The sequence below is a fragment of the Aspergillus udagawae genome (assembly GCF_001078395.1).
Source record: "Aspergillus udagawae IFM 46973 DNA, scaffold_2, whole genome shotgun sequence".
Taxonomy (NCBI): Eukaryota; Fungi; Ascomycota; class Eurotiomycetes; order Eurotiales; family Aspergillaceae; genus Aspergillus; species Aspergillus udagawae.
The window spans coordinates 3639074-3663918 of NW_025091265.1; the positions used below are offsets into that span (position 1 = coordinate 3639074).

Consider the following 24845-nt stretch of genomic DNA (forward strand, 5'->3'; position numbering starts at 1 on the left):
TGTTATAATAAAGATTAAGAATAGTGGAACTAACCATCAGTAGTATCTAGCATGACATATTTTCCATATTTCCCCTCTGAGTAGGTGAGATTTATCACCCAGGGGGGAAAGGAATATATGCCTTAACATTTCCTTTAAGGTAATCACAAGACTTTGTCCAAGGGAAGATATTCCATTCTCCACATGAGGAGTCAAGGTAAGGTAGATGGCGTAGCAGCTCGATTACCTCATCTGTCTTGTTCGAAAAGGCGAACTTGTCCTTAGTAATTTGCGGCCATCCTTCAGGAGGGGGATACAGAATCTCATCTGGCTCAACGAAAGGAAGAGTAGTCAAGAATTGATAAAATTCTGTCACAGCTGCGACGATCTGCTCACGGTTATATATAGATGGATTTGTCAGTCGAGGATCTGGAGGGTGTAACATTGTTGTTGATGATGCGGACGTTGACGTTGGCCTGTTGTAAATGGTATGCCCAAAAGGGTTTTCATGGTTTGCACAATGAAGAGTGTCCTTAAGTGCCAATTTTCGCCCACTAATTGAAGTACCTACAGTGAATAATAATATTGTGACGACCTTAAGAATGCAGCTCTAGATATGAATAGCAGTTTTGTGGCAGCAGAAGGCCTAGATTCTAATGACTATTACTGTAACAAGGTAGGACGGTATCCCTTATAATACTGTTTGATAGGAGTTGATTTAGCCACAGCAGCATAGATAGACATTCATCCCACACCTTTAATAAAATACATACTTCAGCCCCACCCCTTAAATAGCAGCTAATAATAAGACCAACAAAATATATTATCCTGTAATAACAGAGATAAGTAACCCTAATAAGTTAAGACGAAACAAGAGTACTAGGGTATCAACAGCATCAATCATGGCATAGACTAAAACTTCTCACTCGTCACGCACCGAGTAACACTCACTAACAACCAAGCAACAATCTTCACCAATACCGTAAGCGTCTTTACAATCATATTCAATCCAAAAAACAAAAGCCGAACAATACCTCTCGTCGGACCTGGCAGCTTCTGTCCTTCCCTGGAAGAACTTGACCCGTACCGTCCGTACTTCTCCAGATCGAACTGCTCGATCATGATCTTATGGTTTTTGCTCTTTGGTTTCGCAGTCTTTGAGCGGCCCCACGACCAAAAAGATCGTTTGCCGTTGCTGTCGGTGGGAGTGTCGGACTTGAACTTGGACGATTTGATCTTGGCCATTAGCCGATTGCTCTCCTCGGCGTCTTCACGTTCTGCGAGAGTTGCTACTAGTTTGCCTGTGAACATGCCCCCACTGGCGGGATTGGAGAGGGAAGAAAAGTGATGCGAGTCCTGCTTGGGGTCATATAAGGCCATATCCGCCAGAACAGGATTGGTCGTCTCGTCTGAAGCAGCCACGGCCAGCATGGCCGCTACCAGGGAGTCGATGGCATACAGTGATGGGATGGTATTGATGATGGCCGTCGCAGAAATCGACAGAGTCATTGTGCCTAGGTCAAGTGACGCCAGCGGCTCGTCCGAGTCGGTCAACGGAAGGGTAGAGGTGCGTGGTGTGGCCGCCTGGTTGGCAGCCTCCAGGGCGTTGGCTGATAAAGGCGTCGTCACGATGATCGTCGGGGGTTGACGGGACTTCGCGTCGCTCGACGGAGTCGAGACTGTGATGTGGAGGATCCCCGCGTACTTCGACCGCACTGGAGAAAGGGGAATGCCCGCCGCACCGAAGCCAGCTGCGCCGACGAGGGCGGGCGGCTGCTGTTTGCAGTGGGATGGGTGCTGGAGCTCGTACAGGTGCTTCTCATTATTCCAGAGAAGTCTGCAGGACTCTTGTGCAGCTGCTCGCTTCAGCGCGTTGCCTTCCACTTTGCTCGCTTCAGTTGACGAAAGGCCATGTTGCTTTGCTAGTTCCTCTGCTTCGCCAATAGCTAGCATTGCAGCCAGTCGGGAGAACAACAGTGTGACCAATCCGTCGTTGGGCGGTAGCCGACGCTTTTGCTCCTCCAGTTTCAGCATCATCACGGAGACATTGCTGTTTGGTTTCATTGGGTGTGCTCTGGCAATAGACAGCTCATCCGTCGAGAAGGTATGCATCGTGTAAAACGGAGACTGCGGGTCTCCGAATGTGAATATTGCATGATCAGTCCTATACCTGATCAGCTCAGCCGAATACTAATCTAGCAGAATGCTCACCTATGCATACGGAGATTGAATGTTCCGATAAGATTCTGCGGCCTTTGTCCATTGGCGACCTCCCAAAGACCCTTCAGCTCCGCTGCAGAGGAATAGTGTACCTCGAGCGGCTCGAGCATATCTGTTGGAAAGTTTAATACGCTCGCAGGGACTGTCTTGGGCCCTAGGGCGCGATCAATTTCTGGCTCTGGCGTCAGGGTCAGCCCTCGAGGATAGTGGCGAGTCCGAGGCGTACTGCCCGAGGACTGAGGGTAGTAGTGCTGTTGGCTAAGCGGGAAATTCGGATCGTAACGCGGGAATATCGATTTCATCGGAATCATCGGAGGCTCAGAGGGTTGCGGCGACATTTGACGAGAGTCTGTCTGGCCTTGTGGTAATGAAGGCTTGGTCTTCGGTGTTGGTGAGCGTTCTCTTTCTGCGGTCCCGATCCGTGGAGTGGCATCATACAGCGACTCAGACTCGGGTTCACGTATTGTCTCCGGTATCGACAGCGGCGTTTCTCGGGCTACATGTGCCTTTGGAGGTGGCTGAACCTTCTTTGTGTCCTCTATAATCTGCAAAAGCACTGCTTCTGTCCGTGAGCCTTTGAGGTCCTCCAAAGGTATTGGGCTCGATGACTGCGGCTTCGCAGCCGGTTTCTTGATTCCTTTGCGAAAAGGATTCTTCGAGCCTCCACCCACAGGGGAAGGGGGAGGAAATAACTGAAACTGGCTCATCTCTCAATCCGAGCGAAATCGAAATTGAGGCCCAGTAAATTAGAGGATAAACGGCAGGCCGCAGGTATAGAAAGAGACACAACAAACGCGAATCGATCCTGTTCCACACTTTACACAGGCAAAATTGTCAATGTCACGCAGAAACGATATCAAACGATGCTCTAATTTAATCAGAATGGAAAACGGCTTTGAATTGACATGCAGGGGAAAAGGCGGATCAATATTGACATATACCCCTCCCTCTCCAGACTTTCCAGGTCGGGTAAACGCCATAAATCCATCATGTAGAGCGTCAAGGGTCTGAAATGTGAGAGGCTCTGGCTAGTGTGAAGAAACTGAATTATCCTGCAGAATATCTTGGTGGTTGTGATGTCGGCGGTTAGGGTGGCAGCTCGCTGGCGGGGTGATTGGCTGAGTGCCTGGAGTGACTGTTGTCGCAGCGCTTCGACACAGGATGATCAGCTTGGCGATGTCGGTGAGATGCAAAGGATCTGGTATCCCATTGGTCTCGTACTCGCGTGGTCTTGAAGAGGATGGAGAATTGACAGTACTTCGACTACTCAGAGAGCCTATCCCGGTAAGCTGTGTGCTGATTGTCATGATTGGTTAGTTGCCTTGAAAATGATCGCTGAAGAACCACTCAAATGAAAGGAATAATCCTGATTACCAGTCATCACGATGGCTGTGCAAGCCCAAGGAGGGTGGCAGAACTAGAAGCTTCAGTGCTATTACGATCTGTGGTTGCTCAGCTGGTGAATCTGCACCCGCAGCGTCATCGAGTTCACAACTCCGATCGTTTATGTAGAAACAAGCAAGGTTTGAATTGACGCCGTCCAGATACATGCATGGTTACAGATCTATCAGATATATTTACAAGTCATGATAATGTACATACTAATGGTCTCCCTCGGCCGAATTATGCACTGTATGCGTGAGCGCCTCGGCCATTGCGATTGCCCCCTCCATATTTCCCTTGTTATACAGAAACAAGCCCTGCAGAGCCGCAGCACTTGTACTTCTCGACCGATCGGCTTTGAAGCCTTTCTCGTCTTCTATGAGGCCTAACTCCTGTAGCCGGTCGAGGAATGCTTGCATATAAGATCCGTTTATGTCAAGGTCACCATAGAACCTATCCCATAAACAGCGGACTTGGTAGCGAGTGACTTCGCCTAGACGAACGGTCATGTCAACCCGACCGGGCCGAACCAAGGCTTCGTCGAGTCGCTCGACATGATTTGTTGTGAGGAAAATAATACGCTCCTCAGCGCTCGCAACACCATCCAAGGCATTAAGCAGGCCTGAAAATGTAACATTGGCGCCGCGGTACCCGTCCGAGTCAGTTTGACGCCGATTCGAGAAAGCAGCATCCACATCCTCCAATAGGACAAGGGTCCGGTTCGGCACAATAGTGAGCAGGTGATTCAATCGATCGTCGGTCAGCCCCCGCTCACTCAGGTTCAAGATGGCAATGTCATAGTCCAACTCTCCCGCTAATGCTTGGATGAACGAGCTCTTTCCCGTACCAGGTGGCCCATAGAGCAAATAGCCGCGTCTGTAGGGAATTCCCCGATCATGGTACCACTTTGCACTAGAAACAAAGTCCTTTACGTCCTCCACAATTCGCTCCTTGACACCTTCGTCAAGGATCACCGAGTCCAATGGGCGCTTTCTCCGCGGTTGTCCGAATAGTCTCCATTCCGTGCCCCAACTGTTGTAGATAGACGTCTTGCCTTCATGTGACTTGGCGGCATACGCATGGGCCTCTTTGAACAGATCCTCAAAGATGTGCCGATGTGAATAGAGTGTCGTCAATGTGATCGTTTCCCATGGCCGTCCCGTCTGTAAATCCTGCGACTTGGACTCCCGCATCCGATTGACGAAGATGAACGCATTCTTGTAACGTAAAACATGCCTTCCCGGTCCAGGGACCAGTGCAAAGTGCGTATGTATAGCACCATTTGCATGTTCAACCTTTTGCGTCTGTATCGAGAGGTGGCGCATTCCCGGTGTCAGTTTCTGGAGGATAGTTTCCATGAAGCCAGACCTGCTGGCTGCGGAGCGAGCGGCGTTGAGTTGGGATTGTTGATAGAGGGTCATCCAGTGGAGGAACCACGGATAAGAATCGTCCTTGATGCTGATTTCGACATCCACAAGCATACGACGCCGAAGGAGGGCGGCACCATGTCGAACGCCTTTCTGAAATAAGCTCAAGCCTGCTCCAAGCCCAGCGAGACCGAAACCCTGTACGCACGGCCTTCTCGTCAGTTTCTCAAATTCCCGTTTATCGCACTCACAGTTCCAAGGCTGTCGATCTTACCGCTGTGAAGAAAGGGTTACTGGAGAGCTGAGAAAAAAGGCCGCCATCGCCGGGTTGCTGAACCGCCGCCTGGATCGCATCTTTCCTCTGTTGCAGAATCAGGTCACCAGGCGAGGACAGCCCGGCAGTATCCGGAGCTCCATTTTTCTCCATCCCAGTCTATGGAGATGAGCGTGATAATCGCGAACCGGATGCTTTTTTGTGGCGGCGCATCTCAAAAAAGGTGCATGGCGTTGATATCGGAGCTACGACGGGCCGAGATAAACCCGTTTCCCCGGGTTTGTCTTGTTCGGTTTGGAGACAACTTACCTGCGAAGACCTATCTATGGATACTCTTGTTTGGCTCTTTACTTTTTGATCGAGATCTGGATAGCATTACCCCAGACATGCCTACGCGCCTTCGTCAAGGGAAAGATGATACTGCTCTGCCGTCAGACGTGACTTATTCACATGCACTTAGTCCTTTGAGAATGATGAGCTCCGCAAGCCTCGCCAAGAAGCGAGTTGGCTCGGAGATAGCGGGATTAGTGGCTTCGGGTTGATGGTAGTGAAGTCGCCGCCTGAAGCTGACAGCACAGCCTCGGTGCTAAAGGCCCAAAGCTGGATTCTTTTCTGATTCGTTTGTTGTCCCTGTGACCATCTGTTCTGCTGAGCTGTTTCTCAGGTTCGGTTGGATAGATAAAGAGAAATAGAGTGCCCAGCATTGCGAGTAGGCTTGCTAGCAAATGCGTTCATTTCTGCGGCGTTTATTTGGCTTTCGCCAGCATCAAGGTCACAATTTCTCAACGCACTCAATGAAGCGGAATATGAGTTCATCCACCGCGGCAATTCTCTACGCTATCACTATCACTACGCCTCCCGCTTCACCTTTGCCAGATGATGCGCAGAAAAAGAGCCATCACCTTCAAGGCGGATTCACGAACCCATGGGAGTAAGACTAGTTGCCCAAAAACACGCTGTAAGCGGCATTGCAGTACTGACCAACCTGCTCAGTTCATGGAGACCGATCAAAGCTACGATCGCCTTTGATATCCTTTCGTGAGTGGTCTCAAAACAACTCAATTACGACCAGATCTGACCATATCTTCCCGCACGTAAAGTCGCCAGATAAATGGGAAAGCCAACAAGCCTGACACTACGCCTCCAACTGTTCCTGTCCGTAAACCAGAATTTCTGCCCAGCAGGGAGACGTCCAATCTGAGGGCGACATGGCTGGGCCATGCCTGCTACTATGTCGAGTTTCCTGACGGTCTGCGAGTGTTATTTGATCCTGTCTTTGAGGACCGTTGCTCGCCTTTCTCCTGGCTCGGACCGAAACGATACACGGAGGTGCCTTGCCAGATCAAAGACATCCCTTTCATCGACGCAGTTGTCATTTCCCATAACCATTACGACCATCTGTCGCACCCAACAGTGAAAGAGATCGCCAAACTGCATCCAAATTGCCATTTCTTTGCGCCCCTGGGTAACAAAGAGTGGTTTTCCAGTTCTGGAATTCAGAATATGACTGAGATGGACTGGTGGGAAGAGCGGGATGTCGCCCTTTCGCCTTCAAAGCCAGACGCCAAGGTTGAGGAAGCAACGGGCGATCTCGCCTCAAAGCCTGCGGATATCAAAGCGCGTATCGGCTGCCTACCATGCCAGCATAACAGTGCCCGAGGACTCCGTGACCGACAGAAGACATTGTGGTCGTCATGGTACGTCGAATCTGGAGGTCGCAAGGTTTACTTCGCTGGGTATGTCAAGGGTCCCTAGTACACCTCTTCCTCTAATTCAAGCTAACTCTGGATATCGTGCTCAGAGATACTGGATACCGTGCGGTACCTGAACTCCCGGATGGCGTGGACGATCACGCCCCCGAGTATAATTACCCTTCGTGTCCCGCATTCAAGCAGGTCGGGGAATTCAAAGGACCTTTTGACCTCGGTTTGATCCCCATCGGAGCGTACGCGCCACGTTTTATCATGAGTCCGATGCATGCAGACCCTCATGATGCTGTGGAAATATTCAGAGATACAAAGTGTAAACGAGCAACCGCCATGCATTGGGGCACATGGGTGCTTACTGAGGAGGACGTCCTGGAACCTCCGAAGAAATTGAGAGAGGCATTGAAGAAGCATTCAATTCCTGAGAAGGGAGTCTTCGATGTCTGTGACATTGGCGAAAGCAGAGAGTATTGATCAACGTACAGGAACCATCTTTGGACATATAGCCTTTACTCAATTAGTAGACTGACGCATGATGTAATTTAGAGTCTTGTGGATATCATACTGAACATTATCAGACATTGTCATATAATTTATGTATTTAGTCATGTGAGATTGGGTGGTTGAAGATAGATACCTGATTCTTAGAAACTTCCTGTATCCTGCACGATGGTCAATGTTGCCGCAGGGAGTAGCGGTGTCGTCGAATCTGACCTAGATATGCAATTACCGCTAAATACTACTTGAACTATGCATTCACAAATGCAAGTCAAGAAAAGCTATATCAATGTTAGCTTATAGACATTCAATTGTTCTCTAAACAGAAAAATATCATTGTTGAGGTCTACAATATGATATTAAGATGAATGAATCTATAACCTAACCTATTTCTACTTGATGTACTGTGATTGATCTCGTCTTATTCAATGGTCAGCTGCGTGGAACACAAAGATAATAGTGAATAGAAAGGTATATTGATGCTTATACGGAATGATATCTTCACTGTGTCTGATACCTGAGGACATTCCTAGGGACTATAAAATACCCCAGCATACAGCTTCATCTGGGATCACCTAACAGCTCAAACATTCGCAGCATACTCTGCGTCGCCCCAAATCATCTTTCTCAGTCATAAGGCATATCTATACCTCTTTTTCATCATGCCAATTTACATCCCTCTGGCTCCTCCCAGCCTCCATAGAGAGTTCAACTACAACTACAACTACAACTACGGCTACAACACAATGCAGTGGCAGAGCTACGGGCAGACACCACGAGTCGCTGGTTACGACACCCAAGACGAGGAAGAAGTTGTTTATGATCTTGACGAACACGCCATGGCCTGCCTACCACATCACCTGCAGCAGATAATGCGAGAGCTTCACATGGAGCGCCTGGAACGACTGCAACGCGAGAACCCTCACTTCAAATTCCGCAGCCCAGTCGCATATAATCGCAACCGACATGCTTCTGCGTGGCTCGACAGCGTGGTTTCGCAATTCGTGGAGAGGCGGTCAACGCACAGAGCAGGACATCACCAATTCGGAGAGACACCAGATGTACTTCCTCAACAGATGGGCTGCGGTGAAAACCAAGGACAAGCTACGGCAGAAGTTCAACCTACACTCCGCGATACAGTCCACCAGGCACAATCCGCGTCCATAATCCCGGAATCAGACCTCACCTGCCATCAGGAGGAGATGATTGCAGATGCAGGTGTCGAAAAGGAGCGCAACTCATCTCCCATCCAGGAGTACTTCGCGGAGCGGGATGATAAGAGTCGGTCTCACATCAGATATGCAACTTGGTACGGAGGCCAACCCTTTGAAGAAAGGTCTGGTCGTCCCGAGTTTCGCAGGAGACGATCATCAATCATCTTGGAAATGCGAAGCCGGCTTCAGAAGAAGATTGGGAGGATGAGCCGATTTTTTAAGAGATGTTCCGTTGCCTGATCAAACATTCAGTATCCACGACTGTGCTAAGCTACCTTCTTGCGTCCTGCTCACTATTGGGACATGGCGATAATAATGATCCGCAGTGTTGTTGATATCAGACTTGACCGAAACTTGGTGCTTGGGTCGTATTTGGCGGGGCGTTGGTAATCATGTTAGAGGATATTTACTATGTCTTCCGGAAATCTTACAGGTTTGGAGTATCATAGATTTTAATCGGCGTTGCTTTAGAGATGTCAAGTCGAAAATGATTCAGTCTCTGTTTATCTAATTTTCTACACGATTTGCCTGGTAGCTCAGGGGAAACTGCTGACGAGCTAAGCCCAAAGTAGATTAGGGGGCGGTGAGCTTCAATCCCACTTCGCGGTGCGCTGGAAATTTGATGGTGGTGCGGGCACAACTCCACGTCTTCAAGCTCAGCAGGCCCATCGTTCGGCTGCTTCTAGAATCGTGTTTGGGACAGTGATAATTGTCACTCTATCGAAATTCATTCCTTGAGCCGTCTCGTCCGAAGTAACCCGACAACACCGCTAATATGCAGGCCCCAGTGGTGGTGATGAGTATGTTATTCAAGCCCATATGCCTTACGCTCCTTTCAGACCACTAAGCGTGCATTTCAGACACCAATGCTGGTGATAGGCAGGTCGGCCGTAAGGCACAGCTTTCGAATATTACCGCTGCGAAGACGTACGTGTGACACTCGACCCGATATACCCACTCCGATGCTAATAAGGACCGTGTGTAGCGTTGCGGACATTATCCGGTCATGTCTTGGACCCAAGGCCATGTTGAAGATGCTGCTGGATCCCATGGGGGGTATCGTTCTGACGAACGATGGACATGCTATTTTGAGAGAAATCGAGGTGTCGCACCCCGCAGCAAAGAGCATGATCGAGCTCAGTCGCACTCAGGACGAGGAAGTCGGAGACGGAACGACAACCGTCATCATCTTAGGTATTCTTTACTGTCGGTCGTTCACTTGAAAATGTGTCTAACATTCTTCAGCTGGTGAAATGCTTGCCCAGGCCCTTCCTCAACTCGAACGCAACATCCACCCCGTGGTTATCATTCAGGCTTTTAAGCGTGCTCTTGCCGACGCACTTGCCATCGTGGAGGAAGTCTCGCTACCCGTGGATATTGACGATGATAAGGCGATGTACACGCTGATCCAGTCGTCCATTGGGACCAAGTTCGTTTCCCGCTGGTCGGAACTGATGTGCAACCTCGCGTTGAAGGCAGTTCGGACTGTCTCGTTCGATGCTGGTGGTGGAAAGAGGGAAGTCGACATCAAGCGCTATGCTCGTATTGAGAAGATTCCTGGTGGACAGATCGAAGACAGCGAAGTTATTGACGGTGTGATGATCAACAAGGACATTACTCACCCTAAGATGCGGAGAAGGATAGAGAATCCTCGAATCATCCTGCTCGATTGCCCACTTGAATACAAGAAGGGCGAGTCTCAGACAAACATTGAGATCAGCAAGGAGGATGACTGGAACCGTATTCTTCAGATTGAGGAGGAACAAGTGAAGCACATGTGTGATGCTATCCTGGCCCTGAAGCCCGATGTTGTTTTCACCGAGAAGGGCGTCTCAGGTAAGGCTTTTGTAACTACTCTACTACGACCGATGACCAGACTGACTGACAATTCTGCTCAGATCTTGCCCAGCACTACTTGGTGAAGGCGAATGTAACAGCGATTCGCCGTGTAAGAAAGACGGACAACAACCGTATTGCGAGAGCCACTGGTGCCACAATTGTCAACCGTGTCGATGACCTGCAGGAGTCCGACGTGGGAACGAGATGCGGGCTTTTCGAGATCGAAAAGATTGGTGACGAATACTTTACATTCCTTCGGAAATGCCAGGACCCCAAGGCCTGCACGGTTTTGCTGCGTGGTCCCTCCAAGGACATCTTGAACGAGATCGAACGAAACCTGCAGGATGCTATGTCCGTTGCCAGAAATGTCATCTTCCACCCACGGCTGTGCCCTGGTGGTGGTGCGATCGAGATGGCGGTGTCAGTCAGATTGAGTCAGCTCGCAAAGTCCATTGAAGGTGTTCAACAATGGCCCTACAAGGCTGTGGCGGACGCTATGGAGGTTATTCCCCGGACATTAGCACAGAACGCCGGTGCCAGCCCCATCCGTGTCCTCACACGCCTGAGAGCTAAGCATGTCGAGGGTCAGCACACCTGGGGTCTGGATGGTGACTCGGGTAACCTCGTCGATATGAAGGAGTATGGCGTCTGGGAACCGGAAGCGGTCAAACTCCAGAGCATCAAGACTGCAGTTGAGGTACGCCCTAGAAAACCCCCCTATTGAAAGTGTATCGAGCTAACGTTCCATAGTCGGCCTGCCTTCTGCTCCGCGTTGACGACATCTGCAGTGGTAAGTCTGCACAGCAGGCAGGTGGTGCTCACATGCCCGGTGGAGATGATTAGGAGGCCCAAGTCTTCGAATAAAAATGCGTACATAATGCTACACGATTTAAATCCGAAACTGTACGAATATCCTTCTAGACTAAAATTACATGGGTATCTTCATAGTGCACACCTGGTAGGGATCGTTTCTCGGCGAATGTCGTTCCAATCCAGCTAGCAGCCTCGTAGACTCAATCCTCGTGAATAATCACTCCTGGTGTTTCAGTAGAGTGATCAGCCCATTCCACGGCCAACGCTTGATCCTCCTCGTCTCCTTGGCCATGCTCTGTGCGCCTTAGTGCCTGTTCAACTGCCATCTTATTAGGCCCTTTATTGGAGACCGCAGCATTCTGGTCTTTGTTATTGTTATTGTTGTCGTTGCTCTTCTTCTTCGTCGCATTCCTCTTCTCTCTTCTCCTCCGATTCTTCTCAGTTTTCTCCTCGTCCTTCCGCCTCGCCTCTTCTCTCTTTTGTTCCCAAGCCTTATCCTCCTGCTCTTTTTCGACCTCACTCTGCATCAAGCGCAGACGCTCGTATTCTCTCCTGCGACTCGCCTTGTAGACGTGGAATTCGCCAGAGCCCGCACCAGCCGAAGAACCCTGCACATTCGCAACAATCTCTGGAGGGGGAGCAAGTGATGCTGCGGATCGTTGTTTCGACGGCTCGGGAATTTTTATTTCTTTGTTTGGGTCGCGGAAGAGATGCTCGATTTGCGATGCTTGCTCGCTGAGCGGGGTGACTGCGCGACGTTTGACAGGTCTCTTGCTACGCGGATCTGCGCTTGTAGGGATAGACTCTGGGCCTGGCTCCGACATATTTGGACGTAAAATCGATAACAATTCAAGCAAGGGTGTGGGTTTGGTGGTGATGAGCTGGAGAGAGGTCGTCGCGCAGACTAGTCCGGTTGATTTCTGACGTAAGGTGCAGGTACTGGAACTTTTGCGCGAAAGATGACGTTAAGGTTCTCGAAGTAAACTCAATTGTCCGCAGACACAGTGAATATCTTTGTACGCTAAGGCGATCGAGACCAGATGGTTGTTGAGCAGAAGATGGAGTCCTCAATCAACTTTCGGATAAATTCTGAGCGGTGAGATAAATGCCTCTTTGACGTCTGCTTATCAGCCGTCAGCTCCTCTGTACCTCTACTTCGTCGATTGCGCCAAGTTTCAGATGCCCCTCTCTAGACTTGGTGGGTAGCTGTAGAATATGGATCTGCTGGAGATGACTAAATGGTGAAATGTTCCTGTCCAAACAATTTGATGTGGCCGTCAACGGCCAGAACACACCCTCTGTGGTAAAAGATCCTAGTAATCAGAAAGTAGATGTACGGAGAGACGTGAGGCCAACTAGCGCATGTGATAGCCTCAGGTATCTATTGTTGTCTGATTGTTTCCCCCATCTCAAAGAACACTGTTTCTTCTGTTTAGTCTGTACACCTTCACCAACTATTCGTACTGCTTTCTGTTTTGACCGTTATTGATTCTTTTGAGGTCGTCCGGTTTTTTGCACCCTATGCAGCTCTTATTGTTAGCTTAGACATTGATATTCGCTGATTCCCCCGCACATTGAGTCCCTCCTTATCTTCATGATCTCTCACTCTCATTACAATGTCATCTAGGTCAGCGTCTACTGAAGCTCCCAGTCCGGGCAATAGGAGGGTCAGCACTACTGTCAGCGTCATATTTCCTGTTAGAGGACTTCCTGAACTCACAAAGGCCTACTAGCTCGACCTTAGCGACCTATGTCGTCTCAAGTCAAAGCCCTCTCTGTTGGGTATCGTTAATGTGAGTGACATCAAGGTGGAGCTGTAGAATGTCCAGCAAACTAATGCGGCCATGAGTAGAGAACTCACCACGATGTATTTCACACCATTTTACCTTATTTCTTCAGGTGTTGTTGGCTGACAAGGGGTTTCCCTTCGCAGATTGATAGCCACCAGCCTCTAGATGATGTTCTGATAGTCTCGTACTCTTCAGTGCCTGAAAAAGTCTTGCTTGAGTTTCTAGAGACTGGCGCAGTATGTTATCTGTTGGACTCAACATGCTTCAAAGGCTAATTTCTTGAAGCCTCCCAAAGGCTATGTCTATGTTAACTTTTCGGAGCCCTCGCAAGGGAACTCTCTTCTACATGAGGATGATCTTGAACTTATTGATCGAGCATTAGGCACTGGCGAAATTGTCAAACGAGATCTGGATGACACTCTTAGCGGCACAGTTATCGGTGCCGCCGTGACGTGTACGCTTGAGCCCATTGCATATCGAAAGACAGACCCCATGACAGGAGAAGAGGGACCACTGCAGTTTGCCGAAAAAGCCGTCAAACGTGGCAATTCTCCAGGACCCGTAGAAGAGGAATCGACACCCCCTCTGCTCCATAATGTCCCACTGTCAGAGCTTCAGAATTACGAGGAGTTCACCGAGGGTGACTACATAGTTTATGAACGAAAGTTGGGGGTTGTGCGTGAGGTTGAGCGTGATGCAGTCGTCCTTCTTCAAAACCAGAAAGTTGTGTCGCCTCTGGATCCCTTTGCTTTGGAAATTCCTATGACTGTTGGTACCGACAACGTTGTATCGTGGCCAAGCAACCAGGATGCCATGAGGTCATATCCTCTGCCCAACGGCGACTACCTTTGGACCGTGGAATCCGAGTTTGTCTTTCCTGGACAATTTACGCTGACGTCCTCGAAGAACTTGAGTCGAGGAGACTGGTCTCTAGAAATGGGCTCAAAATCACAACCAGAAGGTCATGTCCTGGCGACTCCTGCCATGAATATTCACGTGGAGTGGCTCTGCCCCAATGTCTATGGTGCAGGACCGCCATATGGTGGGAATAACAGTGAGGTTATCCGAGCAACAATGCTACAAGGGACAGCCATGAAGTGCGACTTTGGCAAGCTGCCCACCGAGGGTTTCAATGAAAGGACAGTCAGATCAGACACATGGGTTGAGGCGGACCCCGGAGATAGGGTTCGCTTTCGCAACCCAGCTGATGCAACGAAGTACAATTACAAGCAGATACCGACCGACCAGTCCTTTGGTTATGACATAAATCTCTTTCGCGTGTTATCCACCCGAACTGAGGTGACGGTTCAGTGGCAGGATTTGAGCGTCACGACCGAGGCCGCTACCGCTTTGCACAAGTTCAATGGTGGTGGCGATGACGAGGTCTGGCCTGGAAACCTTGTTGTCTTGAGCGAAAGTCTCGAAACTATTCGCACGCCTTGTTGCCGCCATGAATCCCACCGTGCTCGAAAGGTTGGCATAGTACAAGCTGTAGACAGCGGAGAAAGAGTAGCATCCGTTCGCTGGTACAAAGATCCAGATATCGAACTGCTCCATAAGGGGAACATGCTGAAACCGGGTTCCAGATTGGGTGAACTGGGTGATGCCGTTACTCAAGTTTCCGTCTATGAGCTAAGCTTGTATCCTGGTCTAGGAAAAGCATTGGATGACCTAGTGCTGCTGGTTCCAGAAAAGGTCCATCGGTCGGTCTTTCCACCAACAGCTCGCGATCCGCCCGCGGTCACTGGGCCTTCCCTGTACAGCTTTCTCTTTCCGATGAACTTCTTCGAGATGTCCATGTATCTTGAATCTATGAAGCTGGCACTCTTCAAGTCGGAAGAGTTCAAAAATGGAATCACGATCGATTCGTCCCCTCTACCTTCCCGTTATGTTGTTCATCATGATGAGTACAACGGACAGTCTCCTTGTGACTTCCTTGGTAGGGTCGTCTCAGTGGACATCGAGGGCAACATTACTGTTCGACAGGTCGGTCGCAGCAGTTGTCGTGATATTTGCGTTCCTTTGGAGAGAATACTCATGGTGATTGATGATGATTACGACGTGCCCCCTTTGCCCCTTCCACCGCTTGACATGTTTGACTTACCTGGCTTGCCCCCCTGGACGTCAAATCCCTTCATGTTCGATCGAACATATGAATATGAAGGTGGTGAGCGACTTGATGAAGACAGCAACGATGAAGAGTGGTTGACAGAAGATGACTTCGAGGCGGATAATGATTCCGACAATGAGGATGGCTTTGACGACTCGCGCCATGTGATCGCCGTGGAGGATTCTGCGGCACCGAAAATAGCTGAGATCAATATCACTGCTGAAATCGTTGAGGACCAGGAAGAAAACTTGGAGACATCCAAAGCGGATGATCATTCCAATGCATCTATCGCACAGTCATGTCCTTCACCATCCACTTGCCCTCCAGGCTTTTCGGTTCTAGAAAGTGATCCTCCCTCTGACCACCATTTCATATCAACATCCTCGCGCGGAAAATCGGGGTTACGGATGAGTCGTATACGGAAGGAATATGAGATTCTCCAGACATCGCTGCCTCCTGGTATCTTTGTTCGGACTTGGGAATCTAGGATAGATCTCCTACGTGTTTTGATCATTGGTCCTCATGGAACGCCATACGAGTATGCTCCGTTTGTGATTGACTTCCAATTCCCTGAAGATTACCCCAACAAACCTCCCGCTTCCTTCTTCCACTCCTGGACGAATGGGCAGGGAAGGGTCAATCCGAACCTGTATGAAGACGGTCGAATCTGTCTTAGCATCTTAGGTACTTGGCCAACAAAGAACCCGGAGGAAAGCTGGTCGCCCATTAAGTCCACTGCCTTGCAGATCCTGGTCTCCATCATGGGCCTTGTGCTGGTCAAGAACCCATTCTACAGTAAGTATCTCCTCGGAATTCTAGAAGCTCAGAATCACTCAAATATCTCACAGACGAGGCCGGCTATGATGTCCTTGCTGTGGACGACAACCGTCGCGTCGAGTCCTCACAATACACAGAAAAGGCATTCTTGACGACACGAATCTTTATCAAGCATGCGCTTCAGCATCCAGTCGCTGGCTTAGAAGACGTTTTGACTTGGAACTATTTGAAATTTGGGCAGGGAGACGATGCATCTAGTCGCCCACATTTACTACGCCAGGCTATTGACTCGGCCGTCGGAATGATTGAGCATCACAATAACACCTCTGCTACCGACAAGCTTGGCGAGGAGAACGCAGCGGCTCAATTTGTTTCCCGTCTTAGCCTTGGAGCCGTAGTAATGCTGAGGAAGCACGTCACTGATCTAGAGAAAATTGAGTCGACAATCACTGCCAGCGATTCCTATTAAGAAACACAGCTTCAGTGCATTCTCAAGGCCGCACTGACATCCAACGTTGTTCCCGGTTGACGAGACTATCAAGCAAGCTAAGCACTAAATAGTCAATAACCTGACTGCTATGCTCTTGATTTCGACTAACACATCGTTCGGCCGTAGCTGATGGAGATATGTCGACAAGGAGGACAATTTCATGTCTCATTGTTCGGAGTACATAGACCTAAGAATCTGTATTGCAACGAGTAGTTCCAAGTAGAATGAAATTGAAATGGAAAAAAGACAGAACACAGGGGGCAGCTGTCTCATCGATTAGTAGATCGTCTATCCATTAAGGAGCAAGACAATGAAGCCAAGTACTTATGGACTACATACTTCCCAAAATGCATACGCGAAAATCACCGAGGTCTTAGAAACTCAAACTACTGTTCTTAGTTACAATCAATTAAAGACGACCATTAGTTGGGTCATAGGGTGTTGTGCTGTGGGAGTATACATTGCGGTCTTGGTCTTTGGCGTGTTCCGTTCGTCTTCATCTTCTCTCCGTCATCTTGTGTCCGTCCTCTCCTGCTCCACGGTTCTTCTCGCTCCCGTTCCATCGGTGCTGCTGGCAGTGTCTCCAATCTTCGGGAGAAATTGAGATAACTCTGTTTGTTTTCCATCGAAGACGTAATCCTCTAATTTCTGTCGTTTCCTCATTCATCGCTCGCGGACCGTGTCGTCGTCTGCTGCCCATAGAATATGGGAACTTATCGCTTGGGTAAGCTTTTTCTCTATGTATAAAATGCTTTGTGGGTTTATTTCTTCATCAATTAATGTCCTCGACGATTATTTCCTCCTTTTCAAATGTTGTCAGCAATTGCCTGTACTTGTGCCTGATTTGAATTGCTGGTGGCGGTCATACGTCAACCGTACACAAGGGAGTTGCAGGTGTGGATAATCATCGTGCTTCTCTTCGTCAATCTCGCATCCATCCACTATTTATATCTAGCACCTCATGTGTCTAGCTTTCCACTCGATCATCAATCTCACTTCCGAGTTTCCTTCATCTTCGGAAATCAAACAAATACACTAACATCAATCAGAGGCCGCCTCAACCGGCCGAGCGGGCTGCCAAAACAAAGAATGCAAAGAGGAAAAGCTCAAAATCGGCAAAGGCGAGCTCCGTCTCGGCACCTGGGTCGACACCGAAAGATTCCAGAGCTTCTTCTGGAGACACTGGTAAGTTAGTCCCTATATCTTAGACTCGCAATATCACTGACACCCGACCAGGGGATGCGTCACGCCTAAGATCATCGGCCACCTCAATGAAGCCGTTGAGGAAGCGAGTGGTGACTCGAAGGATCTGGACGCCATTGACGGCTTTGAGGAACTTCCTTCGGAGTATCAGGAGAAGGTCCGTAAGGCTCTGGAACAGGGACACGTTGACGATGAGGACTGGAAGGGGGTATGTCTTTGGATGGATTCTATCGATATCAAGTTGATACTGACTTACGCTTCAGGATACCGAAATGAATCGGCCTGGCATGACGGGCTTCCGCAAGCGTGCCCCGAAGAAGAAGAAGGCTGACGACGAAGAGGTACTTGCTCCGCGACAACCCATTTCTACGCATATCGCTAAGATTATCACAGGCGGAAACCGCATCCGAAAAGGAGGAAAAGACTCCCAAATCAAAGAAACGGGGCCGTACTCAAACTGATAAGGACAAGCCCGAGGAAAAAGCTACCGCGCCCAAGGCCAAAAGAGCCAAGAAGGGCAGCCGTGCCAAACAAGAGAGCGACACCGAGGACGACGATGACCTGCAACAGGAATCTGACGAGGAAGAGGTCCAGCCCAAGCCAACCGTTACCAAAAGAGGCCGGGTTTCCAGAGCTGCCGCTGAGGAGAAAGCGCCCAAGGCGTCTGCGAAGCAGCCTGCGAAGCGTCAGAGGAAGTCATTGGGCGAGGACGGTGATGAGGCTGAGCCCGTTGAGGAGAAACCCAAGCGTGGTCGCAGAAAGAAGTCGACTTAGAGCAGAACTCAAGCTGTTCGAGCATTTCACGCTTAGCGGATTGTTGCGCTTGACTTGTGGGGTATTGCAGCATTATCGGGGAGCCCTGTAGTGGGTCTATCTGGTGTTTCCTACGTAAGCATTTCTATACAAAGAGGATGATAATGCAGGTCGAGCTACCTAGCCATCTATGTATTAATATCAACCGGCACGTTACTTACGCTCCGACTTCACTCGGTGCGAAATTTTCAGACCTTCAAGGATTTCGGCCTTGCAATGCTTAGCATTTAGAGGAGGAGGCGTAAAATGAGGTGGCCGAATCTCTCAATTCCTATATAAGGATCATTCTCTCATCATATCAACAAGCTACTAAATGCGTCAAGAGATTAGACGCATATACAACCTAGTAGGTTCACATTCTCCCACCAATCTGAACAACAGAGGCGCATGCAAGAGCGGAGTGCTTCCAGGAGAAGCCTCCAAGGAGTGACATCTGAATACACAAAGCAAGCCACACGGTACGCCAGTAAGATTAAAAAGTGGTAAAGCAAATGGTTACTCAAACCACAAGCCGGCCCACCTCGGTAGAAGCAAAAAGTGAGTATCAGATAAGATTGAAATGATATGTTCAGTCTGGTTGCAAGGCTGGCAATCTGAATGGGTTATTCGATGCACTGGGTCATTCTTCCATTTGATCCGCCGTAACGATGTGGCCTAGACGATTTTGAGTGCTCGATCAATGCTGGCTTTGCCGAAATAATTTGTCAGTTAACAAGTGAGAAGTGCGCAGAGGGGGAGAACTTACTTGAGTGCCTCCAAATCATCCATGTGGTTACACATCGCAACAAACAAATCAAAGTAGAATGTATGGCCCATCTCCATGTCAAATTGCATGGTTCCACTGCTCTTGAAGATATGACGGGCGCGAATGATCATCGCTAGGTAATGAGCGCGCAGTCGAGACTCAGAGTCCGGCGTGTTGTCATAGGCATACCGAGCGGATCGCAGGATCACGTCAATAGGGATGCCTCTCTGAAGTCCTTGCTTGCGAAGTGCAAGGCTTTTGAGAGTCTCCAAGCCGTATCTCTCAGCCGCACAGTACACAGCAGTGTCCCGGAGGACTACGCCGTTGATGGCAGAAAGAAAGATTGTCGCTGCGCTTGATTCGTGACTGTTGATACTAGAGCTGTCCTGGTAACCTTCGAGTCTGAATGAGCTTTGGCTTTTGTCATGCACGATGCGCGGGGTGTAATCGCCCTTGTACAGGAACTCGAGGACACAAGACAGGATTTCAGGCTCTCTGACAGTATGTCAGTAAGCTGAAAAGAAGGTGAAGGGAAATCTTGACGCTCACTCGTCTGGCAAGCCTAGAACCTTGTCCACATTATCACCTACAAACTGGTCCTTTAGCACAGGGTGGAAGAAAGGAGAACGGGATAGCACATCCTCATGAGCTACGAAGCATCGCCGATCCCTGCCCACAATCAATGTAACTATAGGACTTGTGAGCGGACTGCGATTCAATAGTCAGTATCATTTTCAACGATGCAATTTATTTTTTTCAGAGAGAGGTTGACTCCATCACAAGGCTTATTTATACAGCTGACGGGTGGCAAGCCGAAAGCGCGAAAGACCACTTACGCTTTTGTGGACTGGCCCTTTGGGCTCTCTTCCCTCTGCTTCTTCACCTTTGAATGTCCCTTGTACATCCTTTTGAATGACTTGAAGGATTTTTCCACTCGATCCCGCGAAACGAATGAACGTTTAGAAGTCATGGTGTTGTCATTATCATCCAACAGCTTCAGCAGAAAAGATACCAGAGACAACCAGGTGAGAACGCAAAAGAGCGACAGAAGGAACCAGCACAATGGAAAAGACTGGACGAACTTGTCGATAAAAAGAAGCGACGCTGCCGAATCATGCAGGCTGCATGTGGGGAGTCCTGGAAGCTGTTCCAAGAAGTGTATCTTCTCGTGGGTGTGGGTCTTCATTGAGAAGACCATACTAGAAGAACACTGTCTTGAGACAAGCTTGGCATACGAGAATCCAGGTCAGATCCACGTAGCACGATAGCCGACTCTTGGGAGCGTGAGGAAAGAGAAAGAGAGGAGAACAAGAAAATGAAGTTCAAGTGGAAGCGCCGAGTGACCAGCGACGAAATCATGTGATGGGATTAGCAGCTGACAAGGATGCCTATCAGAATCGAGACCAAGATCAGGCAGACGAGCTCGGAATCATCCATCCAATTTGATTTATTTATACATGACTCAGACAGTATCCTTGAATGACTCAAGTTATCTCAAGTTTGGTTTTATGTGAACACAGCACTCTTGAATCGTTGCCTTTGCCGTAGATACTATCCCTATCGAGGCTTTGGAATAACCTTGAGAAGTGTGTAGATCTGACACTCTGTGCTTCTCGTAGGCCAGAAGCCCGCGTACAGATCTACAGTACTGTAGTATAGTCGTGACAGAAGGACCCATATCGCCTATGGTCATGGACTCATTACAGGATGAAGGATGCACTGGCTCTAAGGCATCTTTGCGCAAACAACACCATCAACTCGTACACTAGAGACGCTTTCCATATGTAAGTGATCGTACCCAGATATGTTGTATCTCAAAGGGAAACTCGATTAAATCGAGGATCTTCGTCAACTTGAAATCGTGGACCCGTGGCTGGTTACCTTTAAGGTACCTATACCCCACGACTAGCAAGGACCAATCAGGTCGGGAGGTGATGCAATTATGTGGCTGGTACCCACTATTCTGGTTCTCGTGGCTGTGCAAACGGCGGGAGCTGAGTGGCTGATGATTTTCTTTCACATGATCGACCATGGATGCCTTGGGCATGATATCATCGGGTGTGAAAGCCACTTTACAGTGCAATCAAGTTCTTGAATAGGCGCTTGTAGTTACTAGAAAATTTGATGTTTGGGACTCCTGCCTACTAACAACCCAGAAGTATCTCGCTGAGAACTCTAACCTACATTTGAATGAATATTAATTGCTGTGGCGATTAACTCAGCGCTACTATATATTTCTCCCCTTTGCGCAGTTTGTCAAGGGATACCTTGCTTTCAAGAGTGCAGAGGAAACGCAATGTCCCGCTGATGCGTTCTTTTCATCCAGCCATCTTTACCCTTTTAAGCGCGTTTGATGGATTTTTTTTTTTCTTCCTTTATACAATTCGATTCCAAGAGAATTATCAAAATAACATCTAACATTAACCTACCGAGATGCAGCGCTTTAGTTATCTACAGAACTGGAGGCGCCCTTCACAGGCAGACAAGCCACATGACCCAGTCCTGACGGCCGAAGACGAGCAATTCCTACAGTCAGTTACTGCTCAACCTACAGAGGCAGAGGCTACATTGTCGTTGAACGGTGATGAGAATGTCCATCCCCCTGTCAACCCCTCAAGCACAGAGGCATATAATGTCCCCCTACCACTTTCCCCGGTTGAGGAGTTCAAGGAGCTTGGCGAGGAGGAGCGAAGAGTGAGCAATGCTGGAGTCGTCCGTACGGATTCGAAGCTTTCCCAAGTTGAGAGCACTTCACCTTCAGACAAGAAGAAGGGGCCATGGTACTGGTTGCGTAGGAGGGGCACAAGCTGGAAGAAGAAGGTACAACATCATTTCTGTGAACTCTGTTGTTTCGAAGTCTTGCAAGACGTCTGCTCACATCTTGACTCCGTTTTAGGACAAAGACGCGACAGCACCAGCAGAGCCGAATGCCTCGCAAACCCTTCAATCCTCCGACCCTGCCAACAGCGAAGCGAAACAAGAGACGGATGACATGACGGAGATCCTGGAGCGCCTCAACTTAGCTGCAGATAACAATCGCGTCTTCTCAATCAGCGACGAGACCCAGGATCTCCTGCGCAAGTTTACACTCATCTTCAAGGATCTCATAAATGGCGTACCGACTGCTTACCACGACTTGGAGATGCTCCTTAGCAATGGCAATAAGCAGCTACAGCAGACATACTCGCAGCTTCCAGGCTTTCTTCAAAAACTGATTGAGAAACTCCCGGAGAGGTGGACCGAGACATTGGCACCGGAAGTGCTCGCAGCGGCTAGCGAGAGGGCCAGCCGAAGCGGCCTCAATGTTGAGAATGTAGGCAAGGCGGCTGCAGCTGCTAATAAGATGGGCTTCAAGGTGCCAAGTTTGAAGGAACTGGTTGGTAAACCAGCAGCCATTGTGGGCATGCTGCGGTCCATTATGGCATTTTTGAGAGCGCGATTCCCAGCAGTCCTGGGAATGAATGTGCTCTGGTCTTTGGCTTTGTTCAGTAAGTATCTTCTACTAGAAATTACCTCTGACATACTGACGGCGAACGTTCCACACAGTCCTCCTATTCGTACTCTGGTACTGTCATAAACGCGGCCGCGAGGTGCGCCTAGAGAACGAGCGTCTGGTGACAGAGGAGGAAATCTCCAGATTGAACGAGGATTCCACCGACGGAAGGATACGTCCTACAGAGACACTCGTCACGACAGCGGCTCCAGGAGCATCAGCCGCTGAAATCCGCGAAGGCGTCAAAGAAGCACAGCAAGCAGGACAATCGGCCACTGCTACCGCTGAGAGAGGACAGGACGAGAGCACCCCTACTCCTGCCCCAAAGCCAGCAAGGTCAAAGTCAATCTTATCTATGTGGCCAAGATCCCAGACGAAGCCGACACCCAAAGTTGAACCTTATCCAGGGACTTGAGCAGAGCACCGAGCAGTATCCCCCCGCAACCTACCACCCCTGTCTCATCGTTCATTTTCCGGCTTCTCTTTTTGATACCACTTTTTGGAAACGTGTTGTTAACTTTCGGGATTGGGAATTATCAATTGAGTATCGAGTCACGCAATAATGGTAATGCTGCAATGAAGATCAGACGTTGAATTTGGCCACTCGTTCAGTACTAGCGACAAACTAGGACATCTCCATCGAACATCACGAGCCATGGTAGTGGGTCAGACGGCTTGTAAAACGGGACCAGAGTGGCAAGCACTCTCTATCTAACTCCTCGAAGTTGGTCCTCGTTGACGTTGTACTCCATAATCGGACAATATCCCTGCATCCAGACGATGTGCTCAGACTGAAATCATTCTGACATATGTGAAGCCCAAGAGATAGAGTTCGCTCTAACGTTAGCGGACGGGCCCAGATTTACGGAGTTCTGCCATGTGAGTATCATTTCTGGCTTTGGACATGGACATGATGCGGCAGAATAGGAAATTTGGCTACTGCGGGGTGCAGCAGACCCTTCATCCAATTAGAGATCGTGGATTATGCCGATCGGGTGTAAGCAGGATCCAGCGGGTTAGGGATTTTGGGTACCGCAAGATCCGTCTGTTCTAACTAAATGGTAAATTTAGTAATAATATTCAAGCTCTCGATACCGCCAAGCCAACTGTACTGCATATACAGCAAATGTGTTTGATGTCTGCTACAGCCGTCCCTTTACCGCTCTTTTGAACCAATAGCATCAAGTGCAATATGCATGTCGAAACGGCAAGGTAAGGTATACCTGAAGGTCGGCCTGCGATCTGTAAGACGGCGGAGATTATTCTCAATGAACGTCTCTAACCATTTTTGCTTCTGTATGATTCTATGTTCTCTTTCCTGCATTTCCGCTGTTGCCACCGCTGTGGGGAATAGAGGAGGAGAGTCTTCCGGATCCTATTGAGAGCCGAAGGCATCAAGGGCAAGTGGTGGACAATTCAGCTATCAGTTCAGGGACTCCAGTGATATCAATTCCTAGGGACAGAGCACCTATGATAATCTATCTGGATTAACGCTGAGGAGATCGAAACACAAGACCCAAACAATTTCGTGAGAACTTGGCCAATGGCCGCAACATTGGTGGAAGAGCCAATACTTGGGAACCTACCTGAAGGTAGTTCAGAGGGGATTGATGTGGATTGTATTTGTACCTACCAGTCTGTTTGGGTAGTGTCTGAGGTAGTCACTTACTCCGGATTATATAAATTTGGCTGTAGGCGTAGGAGCAGCTAGCAACCCTGCCGGCTGGAGCAGAATCTCGCATTAAGACCGTGTACCGTCAGTACGTTTACTTATCTATGGCCTTTACAATTCCTAAGGTAGTGTGCATGGGGCGACACAATATACGATAGCTAGAGTGCCAGATCTGATACATCATTTCTGAGTCTTGAGAGGTAATTTTCGGCGGGGTCTATGATGCTTTTGCATAGGACACGGATCAACTAGCATCCTGGGCTTTAAGAGGCGTTCACTATCATTACTAGTAGTACCTAGTACTTACTGTATGAGGTATTAGGCAGTGGAATTTTCCTTCTGTTGAAAGCCCCTCCTCAATGATCATCGTTAGAGGCTTGGAGTTTAGGAATAAGAATCTGAGTGGATCTACATTCTTTGCTTGCATACGGAGGACTCCGACTTGACCTACGACTGTTG

At 49.0% G+C, this 24845-nt stretch overlaps 10 protein-coding genes across 10 annotated transcripts; 6 read left to right on the forward strand and 4 right to left on the reverse strand.

Annotated features, from left to right (window-relative positions):
* Window positions 1-891: 891 nt before the first annotated feature.
* On the reverse strand, window positions 892-2906 carry Aud_003584 (uncharacterized protein; the record flags this gene model as incomplete). The annotated part of the gene is made up of 2 exons (XM_043288534.1): window positions 892-2143; window positions 2191-2906. The coding sequence occupies 2 exons, from the start codon at window positions 2904-2906 to the stop codon at window positions 892-894; spliced, it is 1968 nt and encodes a 655-aa protein (XP_043144469.1).
* An 894-nt stretch (window positions 2907-3800) lies between these two features.
* On the reverse strand, window positions 3801-5376 carry Aud_003585 (bifunctional AAA family ATPase chaperone/translocase BCS1; the record flags this gene model as incomplete). Its single annotated transcript, XM_043288535.1, has 2 exons — window positions 3801-5147; window positions 5224-5376. The coding sequence occupies 2 exons, from the start codon at window positions 5374-5376 to the stop codon at window positions 3801-3803; spliced, it is 1500 nt and encodes a 499-aa protein (XP_043144470.1).
* A 641-nt stretch (window positions 5377-6017) lies between these two features.
* Aud_003586 (putative Zn-dependent hydrolase/oxidoreductase family protein) lies at window positions 6018-7403 on the forward strand (the record flags this gene model as incomplete). Its single annotated transcript, XM_043288536.1, has 4 exons — window positions 6018-6154; window positions 6217-6261; window positions 6324-6959; window positions 7025-7403. The coding sequence occupies 4 exons, from the start codon at window positions 6018-6020 to the stop codon at window positions 7401-7403; spliced, it is 1197 nt and encodes a 398-aa protein (XP_043144471.1).
* Window positions 7404-8089: 686 nt separating this feature from the next.
* Window positions 8090-8881, forward strand: Aud_003587 (uncharacterized protein; the record flags this gene model as incomplete). Its single annotated transcript, XM_043288537.1, has 1 exon — window positions 8090-8881. The coding sequence occupies one exon, from the start codon at window positions 8090-8092 to the stop codon at window positions 8879-8881; it is 792 nt and encodes a 263-aa protein (XP_043144472.1).
* A 535-nt stretch (window positions 8882-9416) lies between these two features.
* Aud_003588 (chaperonin-containing T-complex subunit CCT3) lies at window positions 9417-11323 on the forward strand (the record flags this gene model as incomplete). Its single annotated transcript, XM_043288538.1, has 6 exons — window positions 9417-9441; window positions 9502-9568; window positions 9627-9835; window positions 9887-10477; window positions 10540-11177; window positions 11231-11323. The coding sequence occupies 6 exons, from the start codon at window positions 9417-9419 to the stop codon at window positions 11321-11323; spliced, it is 1623 nt and encodes a 540-aa protein (XP_043144473.1).
* Window positions 11324-11493: 170 nt separating this feature from the next.
* On the reverse strand, window positions 11494-12117 carry Aud_003589 (PRKRIP1 family protein; the record flags this gene model as incomplete). The annotated part of the gene is made up of 1 exon (XM_043288539.1): window positions 11494-12117. One exon carries the CDS (start codon window positions 12115-12117, stop codon window positions 11494-11496), a length of 624 nt encoding a protein of 207 aa, XP_043144474.1.
* Window positions 12118-12909: 792 nt separating this feature from the next.
* Aud_003590 (ubiquitin-conjugating enzyme E2) lies at window positions 12910-16439 on the forward strand (the record flags this gene model as incomplete). The annotated part of the gene is made up of 6 exons (XM_043288540.1): window positions 12910-12960; window positions 13027-13086; window positions 13146-13160; window positions 13227-13319; window positions 13369-15988; window positions 16042-16439. 6 exons carry the CDS (start codon window positions 12910-12912, stop codon window positions 16437-16439), a joined length of 3237 nt encoding a protein of 1078 aa, XP_043144475.1.
* A 726-nt stretch (window positions 16440-17165) lies between these two features.
* Aud_003591 (uncharacterized protein) lies at window positions 17166-18437 on the forward strand (the record flags this gene model as incomplete). Its single annotated transcript, XM_043288541.1, has 5 exons — window positions 17166-17184; window positions 17510-17645; window positions 17697-17871; window positions 17927-18004; window positions 18057-18437. 5 exons carry the CDS (start codon window positions 17166-17168, stop codon window positions 18435-18437), a joined length of 789 nt encoding a protein of 262 aa, XP_043144476.1.
* Window positions 18438-19217: 780 nt separating this feature from the next.
* On the reverse strand, window positions 19218-20191 carry Aud_003592 (BTB/POZ domain-containing protein; the record flags this gene model as incomplete). Its single annotated transcript, XM_043288542.1, has 3 exons — window positions 19218-19716; window positions 19771-19929; window positions 20058-20191. 3 exons carry the CDS (start codon window positions 20189-20191, stop codon window positions 19218-19220), a joined length of 792 nt encoding a protein of 263 aa, XP_043144477.1.
* Window positions 20192-21654: 1463 nt separating this feature from the next.
* On the forward strand, window positions 21655-23129 carry Aud_003593 (uncharacterized protein; the record flags this gene model as incomplete). Its single annotated transcript, XM_043288543.1, has 3 exons — window positions 21655-22041; window positions 22118-22709; window positions 22768-23129. 3 exons carry the CDS (start codon window positions 21655-21657, stop codon window positions 23127-23129), a joined length of 1341 nt encoding a protein of 446 aa, XP_043144478.1.
* Between the last annotated feature and the right edge of the window lie 1716 nt (window positions 23130-24845).